This window comes from Molothrus aeneus, chromosome 6, assembly GCF_037042795.1.
Source record: "Molothrus aeneus isolate 106 chromosome 6, BPBGC_Maene_1.0, whole genome shotgun sequence".
In the NCBI taxonomy this organism is placed as follows: Eukaryota; Metazoa; Chordata; class Aves; order Passeriformes; family Icteridae; genus Molothrus; species Molothrus aeneus.
In genome coordinates this window covers 24939870-24959086 of record NC_089651.1, presented here as the reverse complement: position 1 = coordinate 24959086, position 19217 = coordinate 24939870, and the positions used below count along the sequence as shown (strand labels likewise).

Genomic DNA, 19217 nt, shown 5'->3' with positions numbered 1-19217 from the left:
TAATATAAAGAAAAAAGTTTTTATGTGTGGGTGGTGAGACACTGTAGCAGGTTGCCCAGAGAGATGGTGAATGCCCCACTTCTGGAAACATTCAAAGTCAGGTTGGATGGGGCTCTGAGCAACTTGGTCGAGTTGAAGATGACTGCTTATTGCGGGGTTTTGGACTAGGTGACCTTTATGTGTCCCTTTCAACCCAAACTATTCTGTGATTCAATAACCAGGGCTGTAGTCATGCAAGTGTCATCTCAACCACAGTTATTTGTTTATGTAAGGAAAATGTATCTTAAATTAAACACAGAAATAGACCTATGAGTAGCACATTTTTGTGTGCTTCTGTAATGCTTTATTCAAGGCTGTTTTTCTCCTGCAGCAATAATTGACAAATCTCTGTTCTGGTTCTTACAGACTACAAAAACACAGCACTCAAAGGCTCTGATTTGTCTCCCAGGCAGGAACCAGGACAGTCTCAAAGCAGGTAAAAAAGGAATATGTGGGCACAAACACTCTTATTTCTTCCAGACACACAGGCTTCTAGAAGTGGGTCTCTCTTTAAGAACATCTGGCTTTGTATGCAGTTAAGGTAATAGCTGTTTATGTCATGAGTTATGTACATCTATGGAAATGCAAACATTCCTCACTGCTAGATACCTCTGTGTTTTAAGGTTAAATCCTTACATTTTGGATTTCAAAAGTGTGTTGAGTGCTGAACTTTAGTTAGAACTTCTGAAAATCCTCCTATTGCGGTATTTGAATCCTAAACTTTTGACTACACTGTCCCTTGTGTCCACTAGCTGGTCACTCTTCCTTCGTATAGTTCAGAATATGAGTGTATTTATACATGGGCAATGTCCTACTTAAAACCATATTTCTAGGGACAAATTGCAAGACCAGTATTCCTGTATGTGGTATATTGCTTTTGGAATATGCTGTTGTTCTTTTACCAAGTATGGGTAAACATCTAAAACATTGCACATCTGTAGAGCTCCACATCAGACCAAGGGAAGGGAATCTAAGGTAATAGTCAAGTTGCAAAGCTGTTCAGCACTGTCTGTTTAAAACAGGGACCCGTTAGCTTCATTATGTAATCAGAGTTGTCATGGGGTTGTTACTTTTGCACCTCCAAAGTCCTCAGACTCAAGGAGAAGAATTAGCATTTTTATAGTCTGAAGCTGAGCTTAAAAATAGAAGTAGAGTTTAATTTTCTGACATGCTGATGAAATGGTTACATTCTCCAAAAATATGCCAATCTAAATCTTTTTATAGCCAGAAGATTGGAGCTTGTAAGAAATGCAAAAATTTGTTGCCTGCTGAACATGCACTTTCCCACCATGATGCAAGAAAGCTCTAAACCTTGATGTTCACAACTTATCAATTATCATTCTTCTGTGGGTGAAAATTAACCAGAGCTTAAAAGGCAAAACATTACAGATTTTAAACCCCTCCCCCCCCACTGCTACAAAGTCATCATAATTCAAAATTTTTTTGGTTGCACCAGGAAAGCAAATTGGCAATTTCTACATGCTCTTCTTCACAAAGACATAATTTCAGCAAAGTCTTTTATTATTCATTATGCTTTGGCATCTCCCAGTTTGGCACTAGTATTTAATTCTGAATACATCAAGTCAAGGCAAAGTGTTAAATGTTTACAGTGGTGATTTCTTTCTCCACTCCAGCCATCTCTTTAGAGGAGGAGCATTTCTCTCTACAGACAAGGTACTTCACACCTAAAATGCTTTCCAAAGAGAACATTCAATGGTCTTTGCATTAGGTTTTCAGGCCTCATTTTTAAAAAGTATTTTGGTAACCCCTTATGAACAATTTCAATATCCAACTCAGGCCACAGCAAAGTGACAACAGCAGGTACTTCATTCCATTCCCTCTCCCTCAGTGCTTGTTCCTGCTACTGTTAACTATAGTTTCTTTAATTAAATCCGTTCCCTGACCTGGTCCGTCTCACAGAGGAGTAGTGCAAATCTTTGAGTTGAGGTACTGTATGTCGTACTATGTTATGACACCACTTGTTTGGGATCAAGTGGTGATTTCCAGGCTAAGCTCTGGTGCCTATATAAACTGTGATCTTGGCTTCAAAACATAAATAAATGTGTTTGAAGATTTTTCTGTATGCATGCTGGAATGCACATTTAGGCTGGGTAATAGCATTTGCCAGAATACAGGTTAAAGTTGCTACACAGCCATGTTCTGAAATTTTTTATTGGGCACAGTTTTAACCACTAGAAGTTCTTGAAAATCTGCTTACATAGTTTCAGCTCTGCTATTGTGTTTGGCCCTGCAACACCAGCAATGAGAATACTATAACAAAAAGCATACAGTCTCAGAAGCGTCCCATGGGCAGGAACATTTCTGTCCTCGATTCACCATGGAAATTACACCGCTGTACATGTAAGACTAAGAGGTGAAACTTCATGCTTGTTAAAGGTATCAGGCTATATATTTTTTTTCTGAAATTGGTGGCATCTTCATTTTTACCTGAGGCTAGCTGGACTCTCACTCTCATTCTGTTTTTCAAACCCCATCTGTATTATATTTACCTAGCAAATGTATAACTCATCACAAATCCAGGCAACTCCCACACTAAATCACTGTGGAATTCAACCAGCACAAAGTTCCCAGTGGAAGTAAAGTCTGCAACCTTCTCTGTCCCACAATAAGGGCCAATTGCAGGTGACATAGGGCGGCTTCCATCATGTATGAGCAAGTAGTCATAGATGCATCTATCGCTATATTCCAGCTCAAAGGATAACATTTGGAGAGATATCTGGAGAAAATACAACCAAAGCACTTTGTTTCCAGGTTGCAGCCTTTTCTCTTACCCAATTTTTAACAACAACAAATACTCTAAACTCCTTGTGTGCAGGCACCATTTTTTTATTCTGTGTGTGCACCACATCCTGATCCCATATGGCAATGCAAATTAGTAGCAAATTATTTGCTTAGTTCATCAGTATTTGGATTGGAAGGATAAGCAAGGGACAAGATTGATCTTCTACGCTTCACATTCTTTCCTCTAGAGTAATATAAAAATCAGCACCTGTGTGATGTTTCAGTTTTCTAGTGGGAGCCCTTGCCTAGGGATTATTTGGAACAAAGCCTTGTGGTACAGGCTAGATTCATGAGCTCACTTGCACATGTAAAGGTTTTTCTCTTGGAGGGCACCTCAGATACCAAGATTCAGCATAAATTCTTAAAATGAATTTTTGATTTCAGATTTTTACTCTGAGGATATCTGCTGAAAAAGTGACATAACAGCTCTTATTCTTCAAGGGAAACAGAGGTTTCATCAGAGAACAGTAATGAAACCCACAAATGAACTCATCTGTGCCTTACCTTATATCCTACTGGAGAAGTGATGACCCAGAAACATGCTCGGTTTTTGGGGTATTTATTGGGGTAGTTTGGAGAGGTGATGACTCCCTTTGAATCTCTGAAAGTGGCTCCACAATTCACTGGGGAGAAAAGGGAGAAAACCAGATATATTAACAAGAACATTTTGTCAGTAGAAATAAGCCTGCTTACAGCCTAATATATTATTTCTTCAAACCAAGAAAAGATGTGCTACCATGAAAACCCATTGCTGAAGTACTTTATTTCTTCACTTAGTATTCGTATCAGCAGCCGTACTGAAGGAACTAGAAACATGTTTGATAAAGAATCTATAGAGGACAAAGAACAGCTGCATCTAAAGCTGTATCTGACTTTCCAATCAACTGTTACCATGTTAGCATAGCATTCTGATGGCACTGACTGCCCTTCAGAAAAGAATCAGCTTAAGTATTCAAGATTGCATTATCAAGCTAGATCTAGTGCTTTCTAGAAATTACTCCATTGAATAAAGTAAAAAGAGTAAAAATAACACTTTTCTAAGACTTCTTCAATTTATGCTCTAAAGAAGCTTGGATTTTCAGTTGAAATAAGGCAACTTTGGGCTACTGCCTTCTTGCTGAAAGCATGACACAGGACAACAGAATTTGGTCTGGCAGTTCAGAATGCATTTGTGTGTTTGCAAAAAAGACACCCCTCACATGATTACAGGAAGCACAGTGTTTTGTGTATATAACTTCTAATAAAGTTTTTAATTCAGAAGGTGTAAGGTACCCAAGGTCAGTACCTCTGCTGCTGCATAAAATCCCACAAAACCTTGAATAGTATCTTGCCCAGATACTGGCTTTGCAGCTTGTTGGTTGAGGTCTCTTTGTTGATTCTGCAGTCTGTGCTCTTTGGCTGCACTGCTCCTATTAATTTCAGTCATTGCATTGTTTTTATTTAAAGACATCGTTCTGGAGATATGAAGAAGGCTCTCAGAAGAATTTGAATGAGATCTCAGGATAACTAACATGACACCCATGTGACATCCCATTTTCTGTTTCCTGTGAACCTTTAGACACATCATTGCCTGCCTTCTGCATTTCCAAGTGCTCTGGAAGCGTGAAGAATGAGCAAAAAGCCCTACTCTGTAGCGAATAGTAAAAGTTTTCAGTCCTTCTGTACAAATACTGCTAATGCTGTTCTCCAAGCTTTGTAAAGGAGTGTTCATACCCCTGTTGTAGGAAGCTCTGAATCCTGTGGCTGTAATGCTCTCATCACTTGCAAACTCCACCAGCATTGTGGATCCAGATGCCACCAGGGAGGGCAGTGGACCCTTCCCACAGTACTTGTCCAGCAGGACAGGGGAGCTCTTGCTGTTTCCGTTGTAAATTTTTATATAGTCAGAAGAACAGCCTGAGGAGTGTTGGAGATCAAAAGCCTCAAACTGCAGGAAGATCTAGAGAAACAAAAAAGCAAAAGTTGGGTTTAATGTTATACACAGGGAAAGTCTCAAACCTTCCTATTCATTTTACTATCCATGTATTACTGAAGCCTTACTTTCTATATAAAAAGAGCACAGAATTTCATCTAGCTGTCCTATAACTGAGATCCCAGAGACTGATGTTTCACTACTGCTTGTCTTTGAAAAGCCATCCTATCTGAACTGGACAAAAACTGAGTGAAATAATCCCTCTAACAGTGTTAGTTCTTATGAAAATTGTTGAGACTTTCATTTACTGCATAACAAAATAAATGTCTTGATGCATGAATTGACTGCCAGGGGTTACTCATGGTAATGAAATAACGCTGTGTAGTCTGGATACTGTGCTTCAAACTGTTTTCTTCCAAATAAAAATTACCTTACTTCGACGGATGCGGATCAGCCACAGACAGTTGCTGTTGTTGGGGTATGGGGATGGGTAATTGACAGAGGAGAACGAGCCTTTGGGTTTAGGCAACACAGAGCTACAGCAATCTGAAGGGAAGAACCAAACAGCATTGAAGAGAATGAAAACTGCACAAAAACATTCCCATAATGCCTGACAAATCTCTCCAACCATTTGCAGCAGTCAAGCTTGTATAAATTATACTGCTTACAACTGTATTGCTGTTCCTGGTGTAAAAATTATTGAAAACCTGCAAGTAAAATAAAGGTATTACTTAGAAGTACTTGCCTATTTCAGATATTTTTTTTTAAAGACAATAGGGCTTCATTCACATATATTAGCTTACTAAAAGAGGCCTGGATCTTTCATGAACTTCCTTAACTTCAATCACAGAAGTACATTCAATGCCAGCACTATATAAATTTCTATTAGCAACTGTGTGTATTCATAAGTGTGTTCAAAAATCAAGTTTGAAAACAAGATTTTGTCAAAGCAAAGGCAGATAGTCACTGAGGGAAAATGGTAACAGAGAGCACTGAAGTCAACCTGCAGACCTAGGGACTGGTATAAAAAGTTTGATCTCATCTGTCTTTTGTTTTTCCACGTCTTCATTTTTTTGCATTTTATGTAATTCCCCAAATTACAAAATATGAATATATGACATCTGCTCATAGGAATTTTTGACATTTTTCATCTTGCTTCCTACTCTTCCCGAGACAACCAGACTTTTTATAGGGTTTTTTTAGTCCCCAAGTTTTTCTCTCTTTTTAAAATTTAGTGCTTTTCTTCCAAAACATACAGATCTAATTATGAAATTGCATAGTAATGGTACTGAAATGTGATTCATTCCCAGCCCCACTGTCAAGAATAAATATCACAAAATACTTGTTATCACTATCTTTGAGACACATAAATTGTAAAGTTATTCTCATCTGCCGTTGTGAATGTGGAGTACCCACTCTCAGCAATGATTTTTGTACTTAACAATCCAACTGAAGGAATGCTGATTCCTTCTAAATTCTAATTATTTAACTAAGTTCTAACACAAGAGCAGAATTTAGGACACTAATATTTAGATCTTGTTAGTGCTTCTTGCTGTTTTGTTGAATAACATCTCAGAAAAGTCAAATGCCAAAGAAATCAATTAGCCTTTGTCCTGGGAGTTAAAGCAAAAGCCATGCAGTGCAGGAGCATGATGTTATACCTGTTTTGTGCATCTTGGCTGAAGAGTTCCTGTTTACAGAGGAATGTTAGGTATTTCTAGACTTCAGGATACCACAGGGATGAGTTATGAAGTGGATGTGGCAAGAAAGTAGACATCTATACAAAATGCCTATGGTTTTCTCCTCCAAGGGTTTCTGATCAGGCTGAATGGCACCCATGCTTACAGCCCTGCAGACATTTTGTAATTAAGAGAAATCACAAATCTGCTGGCACTTCTGATGAACATGGCTCTAAGCTATACTCATGGCTGAGAAGAGCTTACATGCTTTGCTACCTTCAGAGCTTCCCTGAAATGAGAATTTGACAGAAGCTAGCAACCGTGAGTTTTCTGATGGATTTTGCTTATCTCAAAGAGCAGGGATTAGGTGAGGATAACTCAAAATGACAGTGAATTATTGAAAGCAAATTGTCCTTTCCAAGAAGACAGCAGTTCGGCACAGGGACAGTTCTGTTTCCTGTTGTAGGGTGAGAGGCAGTGAAGGACTGTGGGCCACATTCCTTTGGGGGATGTCTGTCAGTGCCTTCAGACATCAGCTATATTCATATAACTTTTATCTACAGCACTTACTGCACTTGTAGAGCTTGTTGATTTTAGCTACATCCAAGTTACTCAGCCCATCTCTCTGCCCAATAGGTATAGAGGGGTCAGGAATGGGTACAATAGTTGGTTTTCCTGGAGTGCTGGAGAAATCATACCTGTAGAAACAAGGAAATCACATTTCTAGATTGCTTTTCATAGACAGGGAGGTTCTCTAACTGCATTATCATTTCTCATGTACCACATAAACAGAGTTTTAATGGAAATGGATAAGAAGCTTCTCAGGGACCTGGTAGCCTTCCCTGAAGAGGACCAGCATGGCAGATACTTCATGTTCAGTAGGTGAAAGCAAGCAAGCAGAAAAAGCTGCTCTGTCCTGAGTGAAAAGGCCTTCCACCAATGTCCTGGAAAATGGACTGAATCCCACTTTCTTGGCACCTAAGGCAGAGGAGCAGAAATAGTTCTGTCTCAGTTACTAATTGCCTATTTGCTATCTGCAATTTCCTGCCTTCCACTAATCCAGTTTTGTATCATGGTTTTGTTCAGAAATTATTACTTGCTTGGGGAAATAAAGGAGAAGGTACATGATACAAGGTTGTACATTATGGACTAAAATGCAGCCTTAGACAGTGTTCCCAGATTAACAGAAGGCAGCATACAACATCTCCATAATATAAAAAATTCCATCTTTCTTGCCTCTACACTTGAATGTTGTTGTCTATGATCAGCTGTTACTACGTCCATGAAATAATTTAAACTTCAGAACTGGTTTGGACCAGTGGTTCAGTAGAATTAGACTTTGGGCCAGAGCCATGTCAAAGGCCTTTAGCAAGAGGCAAAAGTACATTGGAAAAAAAATGTTGTCCTATGTTTTGTTGCTATCTATATCAACTCTTGTTTTCCAGGAATCCTGCTGACAAAGGAAGTACCCTCACCCTTAATTATGTCCATGCACTCAAATGAACAGCAAAAGTCACTCCCTGCACAGAGCAACTTCTTCCTAGAGCTGAGCAGAAGATCTGAAAGCTGTTTGCTCCTTTGAAAGGATATTTCCACCATCAACTTACGCGCCATAGTGCATCACTGAAGAGTAGTCATAGGGAAGGCCCAGGTTTTTGGAATTCATTTTTCCAAAGTTCCCTTGTTCCCCTGTAAAGTAGGAAAGCACCATTTCAGTCAGAACAATTATTACTGCTCTAATACAGGCAGTACACTGCCTGCTGTCATAATCCAGAGAGTAACATAAGATACTAATATGTGTTCTAATGAGATCTTGGACCTATCAAAACCACCAGAGATTTTTGAAATCCATGGGAACCCATTTTTACAGTCTAGTAGGTTTCAGAATATAAAGTGAATCAAATAAGTTTTGATATAATCAATGAATACGTTCTACTCTTCAAGTAAAAGTGTTCTTCTGTCCATCTTCATTAGGGTGTCTCCAAATACATTTCAGTGCATTATCTTGAATACTATAAGCATCCAACCTATGTCCCCAAAGCTGCATTCATACCTTGAGTGGGAAATCTGGCTGACCACCTAGATGAAAAATTAGGAGCTATGCATGGGTGATGTCATACTGAGTCCTAATGGCACAAAAAGAAGGAACATATTTTCCCTGTTACTTGCCCCAGAGCCCATGTTACCAGACATGTTCTGGCTTTGTCTCTGGTCAAACCCATCAGCAGTGGCTAGAGTGAAAGGATAGGACTCACACGAAGCAGAAAAACAAATTCTGTCAGAACAGCTGCTGAGCAACCCATCACTTTTCATCAGCCTTAAAAAGCCAATATGAGATAAGATGTTACACTGATACAGGGCTCCAGTCCAGGGACAGAGACTGGATTTCATGTCACCTAGCTTTATTTCTTCAAGTTAGGCACTGAAGGCATTCTTCAAGGCTTCCAGGATAGTCAGAGGAGAGGGAAAGAAAGAGAGACACAGTTGGAGGGAGTTTCATGTGAAGAAGGCACTTATTTTTCTCACTGACTGGAGATCATGAGTATGATTTACGTGCTGGGTCTCTTCTTCATGGCGAGACAGGCAAATAAGCACCGTCAGAGCAGGTAGCTGAATGCAGCCAGCCTGGCATTAAGAGTAAAGCCCTAGCCACTAAGCACTCCTTTCCAGTTCTGTACCTTCATTATTGTAACTACAAGTGTGGTTTGTAAGCCACAAACCATCTGGACAAGAGTTCAGAGTTAGATATCCTTGAGATCTACACAACTCCGCTGGCAGGCTTCCAACCAGAGCAAATCTCAGCCAGTAATGTCCTTCAGCACTGGTCCTGGGCTGAGGGCTAAGAGATGCAAAAATATTTGAAATCCCAACTAATAGAAAATTTGGGAATAAACATGAATTTGGAGCTTTTTGTAGCTCTAAAAGTCAGTTAAGGCTTAAACTGTTTCTCAACAGCATTGGCCTTCCTGACTCTGTTTTAATCTCAGTCCTTCTTATCTGCTATACTAACTTCACAAAGAATTATCAGCAAGTGTGCAGCTTTTTTGAGGTGATGAACAGAGAACACAGTTCAAACATGGTGAAGCACTGAAGCATATGGCTACTGTTTGGCACAGAATTGCTTTGCTGAATTAGTTTGCTAAAAAAAGAAAAAGTGACAGCATCCTAGCTGGACTGAGGTGCTGCCAGCAAACTACTACCTACCTCATCACATGCCAAAGAGATCTGGCTGTCTAGACCTGCACGTGTTTGGGGACTTACCCCCTTCTTTTCCACTCTCAAAAAAGAAAAAAAAAAATCTACCTCTGCCAGAATCTAAGTACAATGACTCAGAAGAGCTGAAAAGGAGAAGACTGGCTGAAGACTCTGAATATATTTTTTTTTCCCAAAAATGTAGGAAAAACAAGCTGAGTTTCAAGTAGCTAAGTGGACAGCAACCAATCAGGCTGCATTTTGTCAAAACAAAGAAGTAGGATGGCTTCCAAGGTAAATTGCTGGATAAAAACAAAATCATGTGCAGAAAACATGCACAATATGAAAATCCCAGCAGGAGAAAAACTGCTTTTGTATTAGAGCTGAGACACTGGAGAAGGTCTTGAGGTCTAGTTCTGCACCACCAAGGTCAGCAGGAACTCTGCCATCAGCAGGCTTAACAGCAGCAAGTTGTAACATTACAGTCCTCATGAATATAACTCTTTCTCCATTTCCTTTTCCCTGCATATCTTTGCATTTTCCCCTACAATGCACACTCTGCATTCCAACTCCCTTGCCACACAAATCATCTCATTTTCCACCCATGGTGAACGCTCAAACCACTGATGATACACCTCATCTCCTTTGGCATAGCCTTGTCTTCTTTACCTCTTCTTCCTCATTTATCATTTCATGACTGTGCCTGAATCACAGTTTAGTTACATTGGTATCCTTCAGGAATTATGACATCTGAACCTGTGGAGTTCCCTTTGCAAAACTGTAAGACTATGTGTGTTTAGCATATATAACTTCACGATTTCAACCTCTCTTTCTTAAGCACATCCTTTGCTGACATTTCAAACATGGCACACCCTTGTTGTGCAATGGCAAACAACTCACAGCAAAATTACACCTTAACACTGGAGCTGAAACCTCAATAAAGAACAACACAAATGGAATTTACTTAGGATATCATGGGAATAGCTGAAGAAAGTTTGGAGAGCAGTGTGTTAGGAATTTGCAATAAAAACAATCAAGTTCCATCTGGAGAAAAAGAGGGATATATTTTTAGCTGTGCATGATATTGTGTAGTTGAGTATCTTATTTGTTGAAGAGACTTAATAGAATTTGCTATTCAATTGTCTGTCCTCATTTACTATTATTTTCCATAATGAACTAAATAGACTATTGTATTTTTACAGTTGTTATGGATTACTCAGCTCTCTAAACAGTTGTCAGACAAGTGACTCCCTGCATACTTTCTTCTGGTATTTTTCTTCTGTGTACCACTTTCTCACTTTTCTTTGGATCGCCTGCCATTCTCTCTACCCTTTCCTCCCCAGAGCCTGGAGCTCTTGTGTATGACGAGCCCATGTTCCCAGCACACAGATCACGGGCACGTGCCCAAACAATTCATTCTGCATTCCTTTCCATAAATAGTATCCACTTCTTTTTCCTCTACAGAATTACCACTCCCGATTGCTTCCCATGGCTCCTTCTCTTCAAGTGTCCATAATCCTCTCCACGAGGAGGAAATAACTGCAGTCTTTCCTCTCACATCAAGCCAGGTCCCAGAATTTTGGAAATGCTAATGGTTGCATATGTTTCCAATACCTCCACATTGAGCCCCTTGATCGTATACATTTTAGGATATATGCATTTCACCCACACCAAGATGCCTACTGGCTGCTTTCCACTATTTCCCTGGCTTTCCTGGTATAGAATGGTTGTGTGAATCCCCAAAATGATCTTGAATGTCACACTTCAGCCCCCTCAGTTAAGGGTCCCATAGTCTTGCCTCCTGGCCAAGTCTTTGCAACAGCATTTTGTAATCCTGATGATCCTGGTATTTTGGGGTCTGGGCTCAAAATGGCAATCAAAATAAGAATATAGAGCTACTTTCTGGCTGCATCTTTCACAGTGCCATAGGTATAACCACAGAAATTCCCTTAGTACAAACACTGAACAAGAAATTCCATCATACTGAATGCGCTGCTGCAATTCAGCCAGCATTAATCATGCTTCTTATTTGCATTGTTCACAGGAGAAATGTTCTCCTTAAACTGTAAGTATATATTTTCTCTTAAGATTTAGTGGACATACCTGCTACTATGTGCTCCCACATAATCTTGACAAACCTGTCCCGATCACTCCGTGCCTGTTCATGGATGAAACCCAGTGCATGGTTCATTTCATGCTGAATTGCTCCTTTATCCATGCAACCATTTTTCACCAGGCCTACTGCTTGGCGTCCTCCAATCTTTCCAAAGTAAGACCAGCAGCTAAGAATAAGCAATCAATAACCAAAAGGATCACATTTCGCAAATACAAATATATAGATGTATTGATTATGTCACCAAGGTTCTCTAGATATGCAGCCACAGCAGGAGACATGCAAATAGTCACTGGCATGAGATATCTAGACTTCTGAAAGCTGCCAAATGACATAGTGGGAGGGAAATAAAGCCTTTGTGATAAGGATGGCAAATTTTAAACCAGTAAATTGGCTATATCAAACTAAGGCAAAGCAGTATAAAGTATTAAGCAAAACCTGAAACGATTATACTTATTTAAATTTTTACAACAATTAAGGAAAATTTCTTATTTTGAATTATACCCCATTATCTTTAAATCACACAAGCATTTATTCCTGCAGCCTATTAGCTGATGTAACTACCAGTATATCTAAAGAAAAATAAAAAATTGCATCTTGTCTCTAAATCTTTACTGCTAGTGTGAAAAAAGAAAGCTATTACTTAAATCCAAACAAACCAGAAAAAAATTGAAAAGAACTTTTGAGTGCTGCCACTCTCAGGAGACAGAAAGCTTACCTCTGCCCTCGTTCAACATAAACATAGTCTGTTTCTGTAGTGCGATTTACAAATTGCACACAGGTCAGCGTGGAGATCTCTTGCAAAGCATCAACAATCCAAGACCTCTCTGTTATTGCTAGAAAGAGAAGGGGGCAATCTTTCTTGGTTAATCAAAAAGCAAGGTACATTCATGGGCTGCATTCCTTAAAAACTTCACAGCACTCATTAGCTCTTTTTTATACAAGTATAGTAAAAAAAGATACCAAACATTCCGAGATCTTCAAACTGATTGGACTTTTATAGGGAAGTATAACAATTACAGCTATCCCACATGCATATTATTTAGGAGACAACTGATGGAAAGCAAAAGATTGGCATTGTTCCTTCCATTAGGCAGAACAGAAGAAATGAGGCAGTTTCAGACACAAATAGTTGGATTAGAGTATCCCAAATAAGCCAGCTGATTGTAGCTAAGCACCAAAACCCTATTCTGTTTATCAGAAAGAGAAAATGCCTGCCTCAGCCCCCTTGGAATCACTTAATACAGCCAAGGCTCAGGTACCAAATAAAGATCAGAGTGTTTATCTACTTTGGAACATTTTGGCTTAATTTGGCTTCCTCAGTTATGAATCATCTGCAACTGATTTGTATCTCAATTTCCTAATATTTAAACTTTGGAGAGAGGCAGATAGAGGGAATAACCCTCATCTATCCATAAAAGTATATACTGCAGTTCTGGAGGCACATGGGCAGAGAAGCAGCCCAGATAACACAGAGATTGAGCTTTTTCAGTTCCTTTCCCTGAGGAACAAGAATCAGGCTCAGGCTGTATTTTACTTCCATGCCATTTTCTCTCAAGGGAAGCTCTTTGAAGAAGGGTCTGTATGGAATTCACTCCTGCAGCTTTTTGCATAGGACAGAGCTATTGACTGACTAGAGGGAATCAACAAAGGATTTTTGCTCCATTTTTGCCTCTACAGGAGTTCTAGTGTGGGAATATTTCTATGAGAGATTTAAAAGAAAATTATAGCATGAAAGAAACATGTTCCTAGTGGTGATTTTGACAAAAATACATTAATAATGTGGACAAATTATGCCTCATCTAATGTACTTGTTAAATATCAAAGTGCATTGTGGCTAACAGGAGCAAACTAATATTTGAAATAACAATTAATTACTATTGACCCAAGTAGCCACATATTTTAGTGTGATCTGTTTGAAGTCTTGGCCAAATTTCCATGTGGCTAACAGGATAGAAAAAGAGACACGTCAATAAATTCTCACTTGTGCAAAGGTTGCTTTTGGTGCATGCCAGCAAAACAAAGTAACAGAGAGTAAGGGACTGGAAAGTCAAGGCTAACTTTAGAGCATCCATTTGCATACACTCACAGAAATCAGAAGATATGTTAACTGGAACCTTGACCAGTCCATCTTGTGACTTGGGCCACAAACAACTCTCACAGTTAATTGCACTGCGTCTCCCTCTTCTCAGGAGGATGTCTCCTTCATACACAGCTATTTCACTACCTGGCAGGAGCAGAAAATAAAGAACATACAAGGCACTGAGAAGGCAAATACATGTGCAGAAAGGGAGAGATTTTGCATCTTTGGAAATTCCTTTCACTGGAGCTCATTTCCTAATAATGTGAGGAAGGATTAGTATGCTAAGACTGGTTAGGTATGCCTTGCTTCCTGGATAGAAAAGTTCAGTATTAATATAATGTCATAGTGCAGCTGTGATCAAAGTTGTGACTAAATAATTTTTAGCTTAAGAAGCTTTGGGAGCTTTCAGAGGGGAATGCTAAGTGTTATATGTCATTGTCCTCTTCGCTAGAGCTTGTGGATTTAAAGAAAAATCATAACTGACCTCTGCAAAAACAGGATTTATAATACATTACTATTAAATAAATTACTCTTTTTATCATGCATATTGAATGTATGCAAGTTATTAATGTCGTTAACTGTGGATTTGACATAAGACATTGTAACGTGCTCCTCAGTTCTGACTCTAAAATACTGGGAATACATTTCTCACAGACAAAAGCTATCTGTTATTAAGCAAAAAAATTACAGAAGTTTTGGGTATAGCAGACAGGAAAGTAGCATATATCACATAAGATAGAAAACAAGCTGAAAAATACTCTGATTTGCTAGAGCTACAAACAGAAAAGAACATTTCATGTAGCAATTGTTCAATAACTCTTCATAATTTCTTTATCACAACAGCATAAAAAAATCACAATGAATGTGACTTTAAAATACATTTGAGTTCTGTGAATTGCCTTCCACTGATGATGGAAAAAAAAACCCAAAACATTTTCAAAGAGAAAAATATACCAAATCATGACATTGAAGTATACAGATGTAGCTCCACCAAAACTTGTAGTAATTTATATAATAATTATAATCAAACTTACCTAAGTCATTCTTTCTTGTAGTTATCTGGAAAAAAATATTGTACATATATTTTAGTACATGCTCATCTCCATAGCAGAAAACTTGTATCAAGTAGATTCACAGCAGTAAGAGCTTCTAATTAATTTTAAGATAGAGCAGCAGCAACGTAAATTCTCAACATCTCAGAGCAGGGACACACCTGGACAGGTTTACTTAGTGCAAAGCTACAGAGAAATGCTAAATGAGTTGGCAGAAGAAAGTACTTCATCTTCAATTTTACAAGATGAACTTCTCTGCTCTGCAGCTCAGTTCTCAAAATTGTGGCTAGTTTACTTGGGGCAAGTTTTATGGGAAAGCTGCTGCTGTTGTTAACAAGCGTAACAAAATTAGATAACAAGAAGTATTTTCACAAAACAAACAAGCTGCAGGACCTCTCAAGAGAATTTCCAGGCTCTCATTTCTTATTTATCTTTAGAAAACAGAGGAAGTGGAGCAATAGGAAAGAAAATTCAGTAACCTTTAAGTGACTCATCTTTAATTCTAAGAAGAAGCCATGAGCTGCTGCAGGTCCCCTCACTGCTGACCAAGGGACAGGATATCCGGCTGCAGTCTGTTTACAGCCAGACTCCATCTCAAGGAACTCTTTGACCCATCCTCACTGACTACCTGTAAAAGGAACTCCTTAGCTTGCTGCCAGGAGACACCCTGCTCTGCAGAACCCATCTATCTGCCTGTCCCCTCTGTACACAGCTCCCAGCCCAGCATTTCTGGCCAGGAGCACTGAAAATCTGTTGGAGTCAGAGATGAATCTGCTTGTTGACAGAAATTGTTTTTTCAACATGGTATCTTGCAATATAATCATTGCTGACAGAAATTGAGTGTGTTTCTGGAGCCTGCAAATGCCTAAAACCACCAGGTCACGGAGTTACTCACACTGTAAGAGTAAGGCAAAGAATTAGAATATTCATGCTAAAGCCACACGAACATCACTATAGGCAGGCAGATCCTGTTTTCTTCTCCCAGCTTCAGTCCCTGCACAAATACTGAGGAGCTGCAGAAAATCATAAAGATTTACTGTATCAGATCTTTAAGAAACAAGCAAGAAAACCTTTGACATTTTCTGCAAAAGGAATATTTTGAGGAACCTATGTGTTTCACAGTAAATCAAGATGGCATGGCAAGTGCCTTTCCAGAGAGATATATGGGCTGGTCCATTGTTTTTAAGGAGTACTTTGCTAGGAAAATTTTAGCTGATATGATGTAAAGTTTTGCTACTAATATTTTAATTTTACCGTACTAATAGCTTGCTCCTCAACTTTCTAAAACAGTCGACATTTCTGTGACTTCCACAATTTATCTGCATTTATCATTTCCATGTAGAAAAATAATGAGGTGCAGATAAAAAGGGCCCTTTTTTCTTTGGCTGATCAGAGGATGAAGTATAGAAGGCCTCATTAGTTTTTTTAAATCATTAACCAGAGGTTCTCCAGTACAGTTCCAAGCAACCTCTGTGTCTATTCAAGATCAGGCTCAAAAGAGAGGCAGAAGGAGTCACAGGAGCATATTTCTGCTGCTACACATCACAAAATGACAGAGGAGAGAGCAGAAGTTATTAGGCAATAAAAGCAAGAGAAGAAGACAAGATCACTGTGGAGAGTCTGCAGCTGGGTCACTCCAGGTGTGCAGTAAGCAGGGATGTGAGGGCCCTTTGAAGTTCTGCCATAGAGTTTTGCATATTCATTCCATGGGGGAAAGAAAAAAGCAAACCCTCAAATCAAGAGATTTATCCCATGGTTTAATTAGTTTTCCTGACTGCCAGAAACAACTGGGTATTTTTCAAGGCTAATTTATAGACGAAAGTCTTGTATCACCTGATAACACATTATCGGGACTTGTCTCATAGATGCAAATTTCCTTTTTGATGCTGCTTGTCTACATTATCTGCTTTGATATTCTACCAGAATACTCTTCAGGTCTTGGTTTCATTATCTCTCTAAATAATTTGACTACACAGCTCTGACTTGCTTTACTTCTCCCATATGCCTTTTCTTACATTGCATTTGACAGTTCTCATTCTTAGCCACACTGTCCTTGTTCTGCCACATATTTTATCACTTCTATTTGTTAGAAGTTTTAATATTACGTTTATCACATTTTTGGGGATGCTTACATAGTTTCACCTTTATTCCATGACAGAGAATGGGCACTTCTTTCACCATGTGATCCAAATTGCTCTTGGCAAAACATTAAATGACAAATTCAGAAATAAAAAACACCTGAAGGTGTTTAAGTAGAAGGTTTTTCCCTAGTTCTGTATCAGTAACAAGCATTAAGTATAGTATGTCCCATGTTTTTTCCATAATGAGAAAGTACAGAGGCATTTTCCCGGGCTAAAGCATTAGAGTGAATGAACCTATGAAGGGTTCCCTTCCTGTGAAGGGAAGCAAAACTCAGGAGGGTGAATGGCCATGTGGTTGTCTAAGCAGCCAGTGGAATATCACATTAAAGCTCAGTTCCTCAGCTATTCACTCAAAGGTTATGCAGGCAATTTCTAGTGAACAAACAGTTGACATAACTCACCAGTGTGTTCACCTTAAGAAGCTTATTGCTTTTGAGGAAGAATCACAGATACATGTTTAAAGAGGCCAACTGTCCCTACTACATTAAAAATACAAATATTTAAAGTAACGGTTATAGAAAGCATTGCAGTTACTTACTACATGACAACTCTTTTTAAGGCTGTTATGAGCAAGTCTGCATTTAGGGAGAAGTCAGGTTCTGCAGAAGAGCATTTTAAAATAACTTTGTAGCCATTAAATGAAGCTATTATACTACACTATAACAGGCTGAAAAGAGTTAAACAATAAAAACATACACAAAAAATCCTTTGTGGTTAAAATTATGATATTTGAGGGTTAAATGTTTACAGATATTTTGTCTTTCAGGATGCTAGGATTAGTGAAAGCACGCAATTCATGCCTCATTAACTGATTGAGAGAAGAAAATGAGCTTTCCTGCTTTTGAGTTGAGTCAGTTAATCAGTTTAGAATAATTAAATCATTGACCTTGATCAAGTGCAAAAGTGTTTTGGCTTTTGCAGAAAATGTCAAAACCACAAAAATAAGATTGAAATCTGGTCTCTGGTCCTTACTTTGTCCAAGTTACCAGGCAGTAAAAGCCAACCTTTCATAGCAAAGGTTTTGAGCAAAGCATACACTTGATACAAAAAAACCTTTGAATGCTATTTTATTATAATCAGTCAATTGAGGTGTATGTTACAGCATTTTATTCCACTGCATATATTGACATATTTCCACATTTTGGGTATGTTTTAGTTTAAAAGAAATATTTATTCTTTAAAAGAAAAAAATCACCAGTGTCAATACTGAGCTACATTGAAAGCAGTTTAAAACCACCACATATGGGCAGATTCTGTTCCTCCCAGACCTCCCACAGCAGTGTGATCTCTGCTATTTTACCACCACTTATCCTTTACCTTTCCAGTGTCAGAATGATACAATCATGTTAGAAAGGAGAGGCACCAGTCCAAAGACTTTGCACTGGAGATAACTCCAGGGGTCAATGAGCCTCAGCCCCAGATGATGCCTAGAGACAGGAATCAGCTGAAGCATTTCCAGCACAGTCTGTTTTCTCTGATTTGGAATAGCTGTAGGCTGAAGAGAACCTTACTATAGCTTTTGAATTTGATGCATGGGGAAAGTTGAGTTCCTGGAGACTACAAAGGCTATTTTCAGTGTTTGAGTATTAGGTACCCAAGGACTAAGCTAGATGAAATTGGCTGGTCCTATAGCTTCCCTGGTTCTGGTAAAATCTGGTCTGAAACCAGTGTCCAACTGCAAACAGCACACTAAAGCATTGTTTTATGTTCAGACACACAGCAGAAGTCCTGATTTAATGCTGCTCTCTAGTGGTTTGCCATTTGTACAAGTGGGACACATTTCCAGAAAGAGTTAGGAATGCCCCATCACCACTCACAGCCTGTTTGCTCCTTTGATCCCTGTCTCAGCAGGGATCACTAACTGCTTCCTGCAGAAAATGCTTACAGGCATGAAGAGTCTGTCCCGTAAGCTGTGCTGAGAAGTGATGCATCAGTTTTAGCCTAAACCATCTCAAAACTTTGGTTTTGCTTCTGCAGCTTGTGGCTGCAGTACACACCTCCTCCAGACACACAGGTTATACATACAAATGCCACAATGTGTTTCTGAGGTGCTTTGATGGCCCATTAGGAAAACGGGCCATTTAGCTGCACCATTTTATCTAAGATTCTCAGATCTCAAGATTTGTTTTATTGATGAGTGGAACCCAAATAATCCTCCTACTCTGTTCTAGCTCCACTTTAACTACACAGCAGAGGTCATTGTC

General features: G+C 39.0%; 1 protein-coding gene across 1 annotated transcript; it reads right to left on the bottom strand.

Annotated features, from left to right (window-relative positions):
* Window positions 1–2545: 2545 nt before the first annotated feature.
* On the bottom strand, window positions 2546–15102 carry LOC136558163 (embryonic protein UVS.2-like). The gene is made up of 11 exons (XM_066552473.1): window positions 15034–15102; window positions 14855–14879; window positions 13827–13964; window positions 12456–12573; window positions 11728–11906; window positions 8040–8121; window positions 7003–7130; window positions 5184–5299; window positions 4555–4780; window positions 3346–3464; window positions 2546–2776 (listed from the first exon to the last, which is right to left on the bottom strand). Exons 1-11 carry the CDS (start codon window positions 15100–15102, stop codon window positions 2546–2548), a joined length of 1431 nt encoding a protein of 476 aa, XP_066408570.1.
* Between the last annotated feature and the right edge of the window lie 4115 nt (window positions 15103–19217).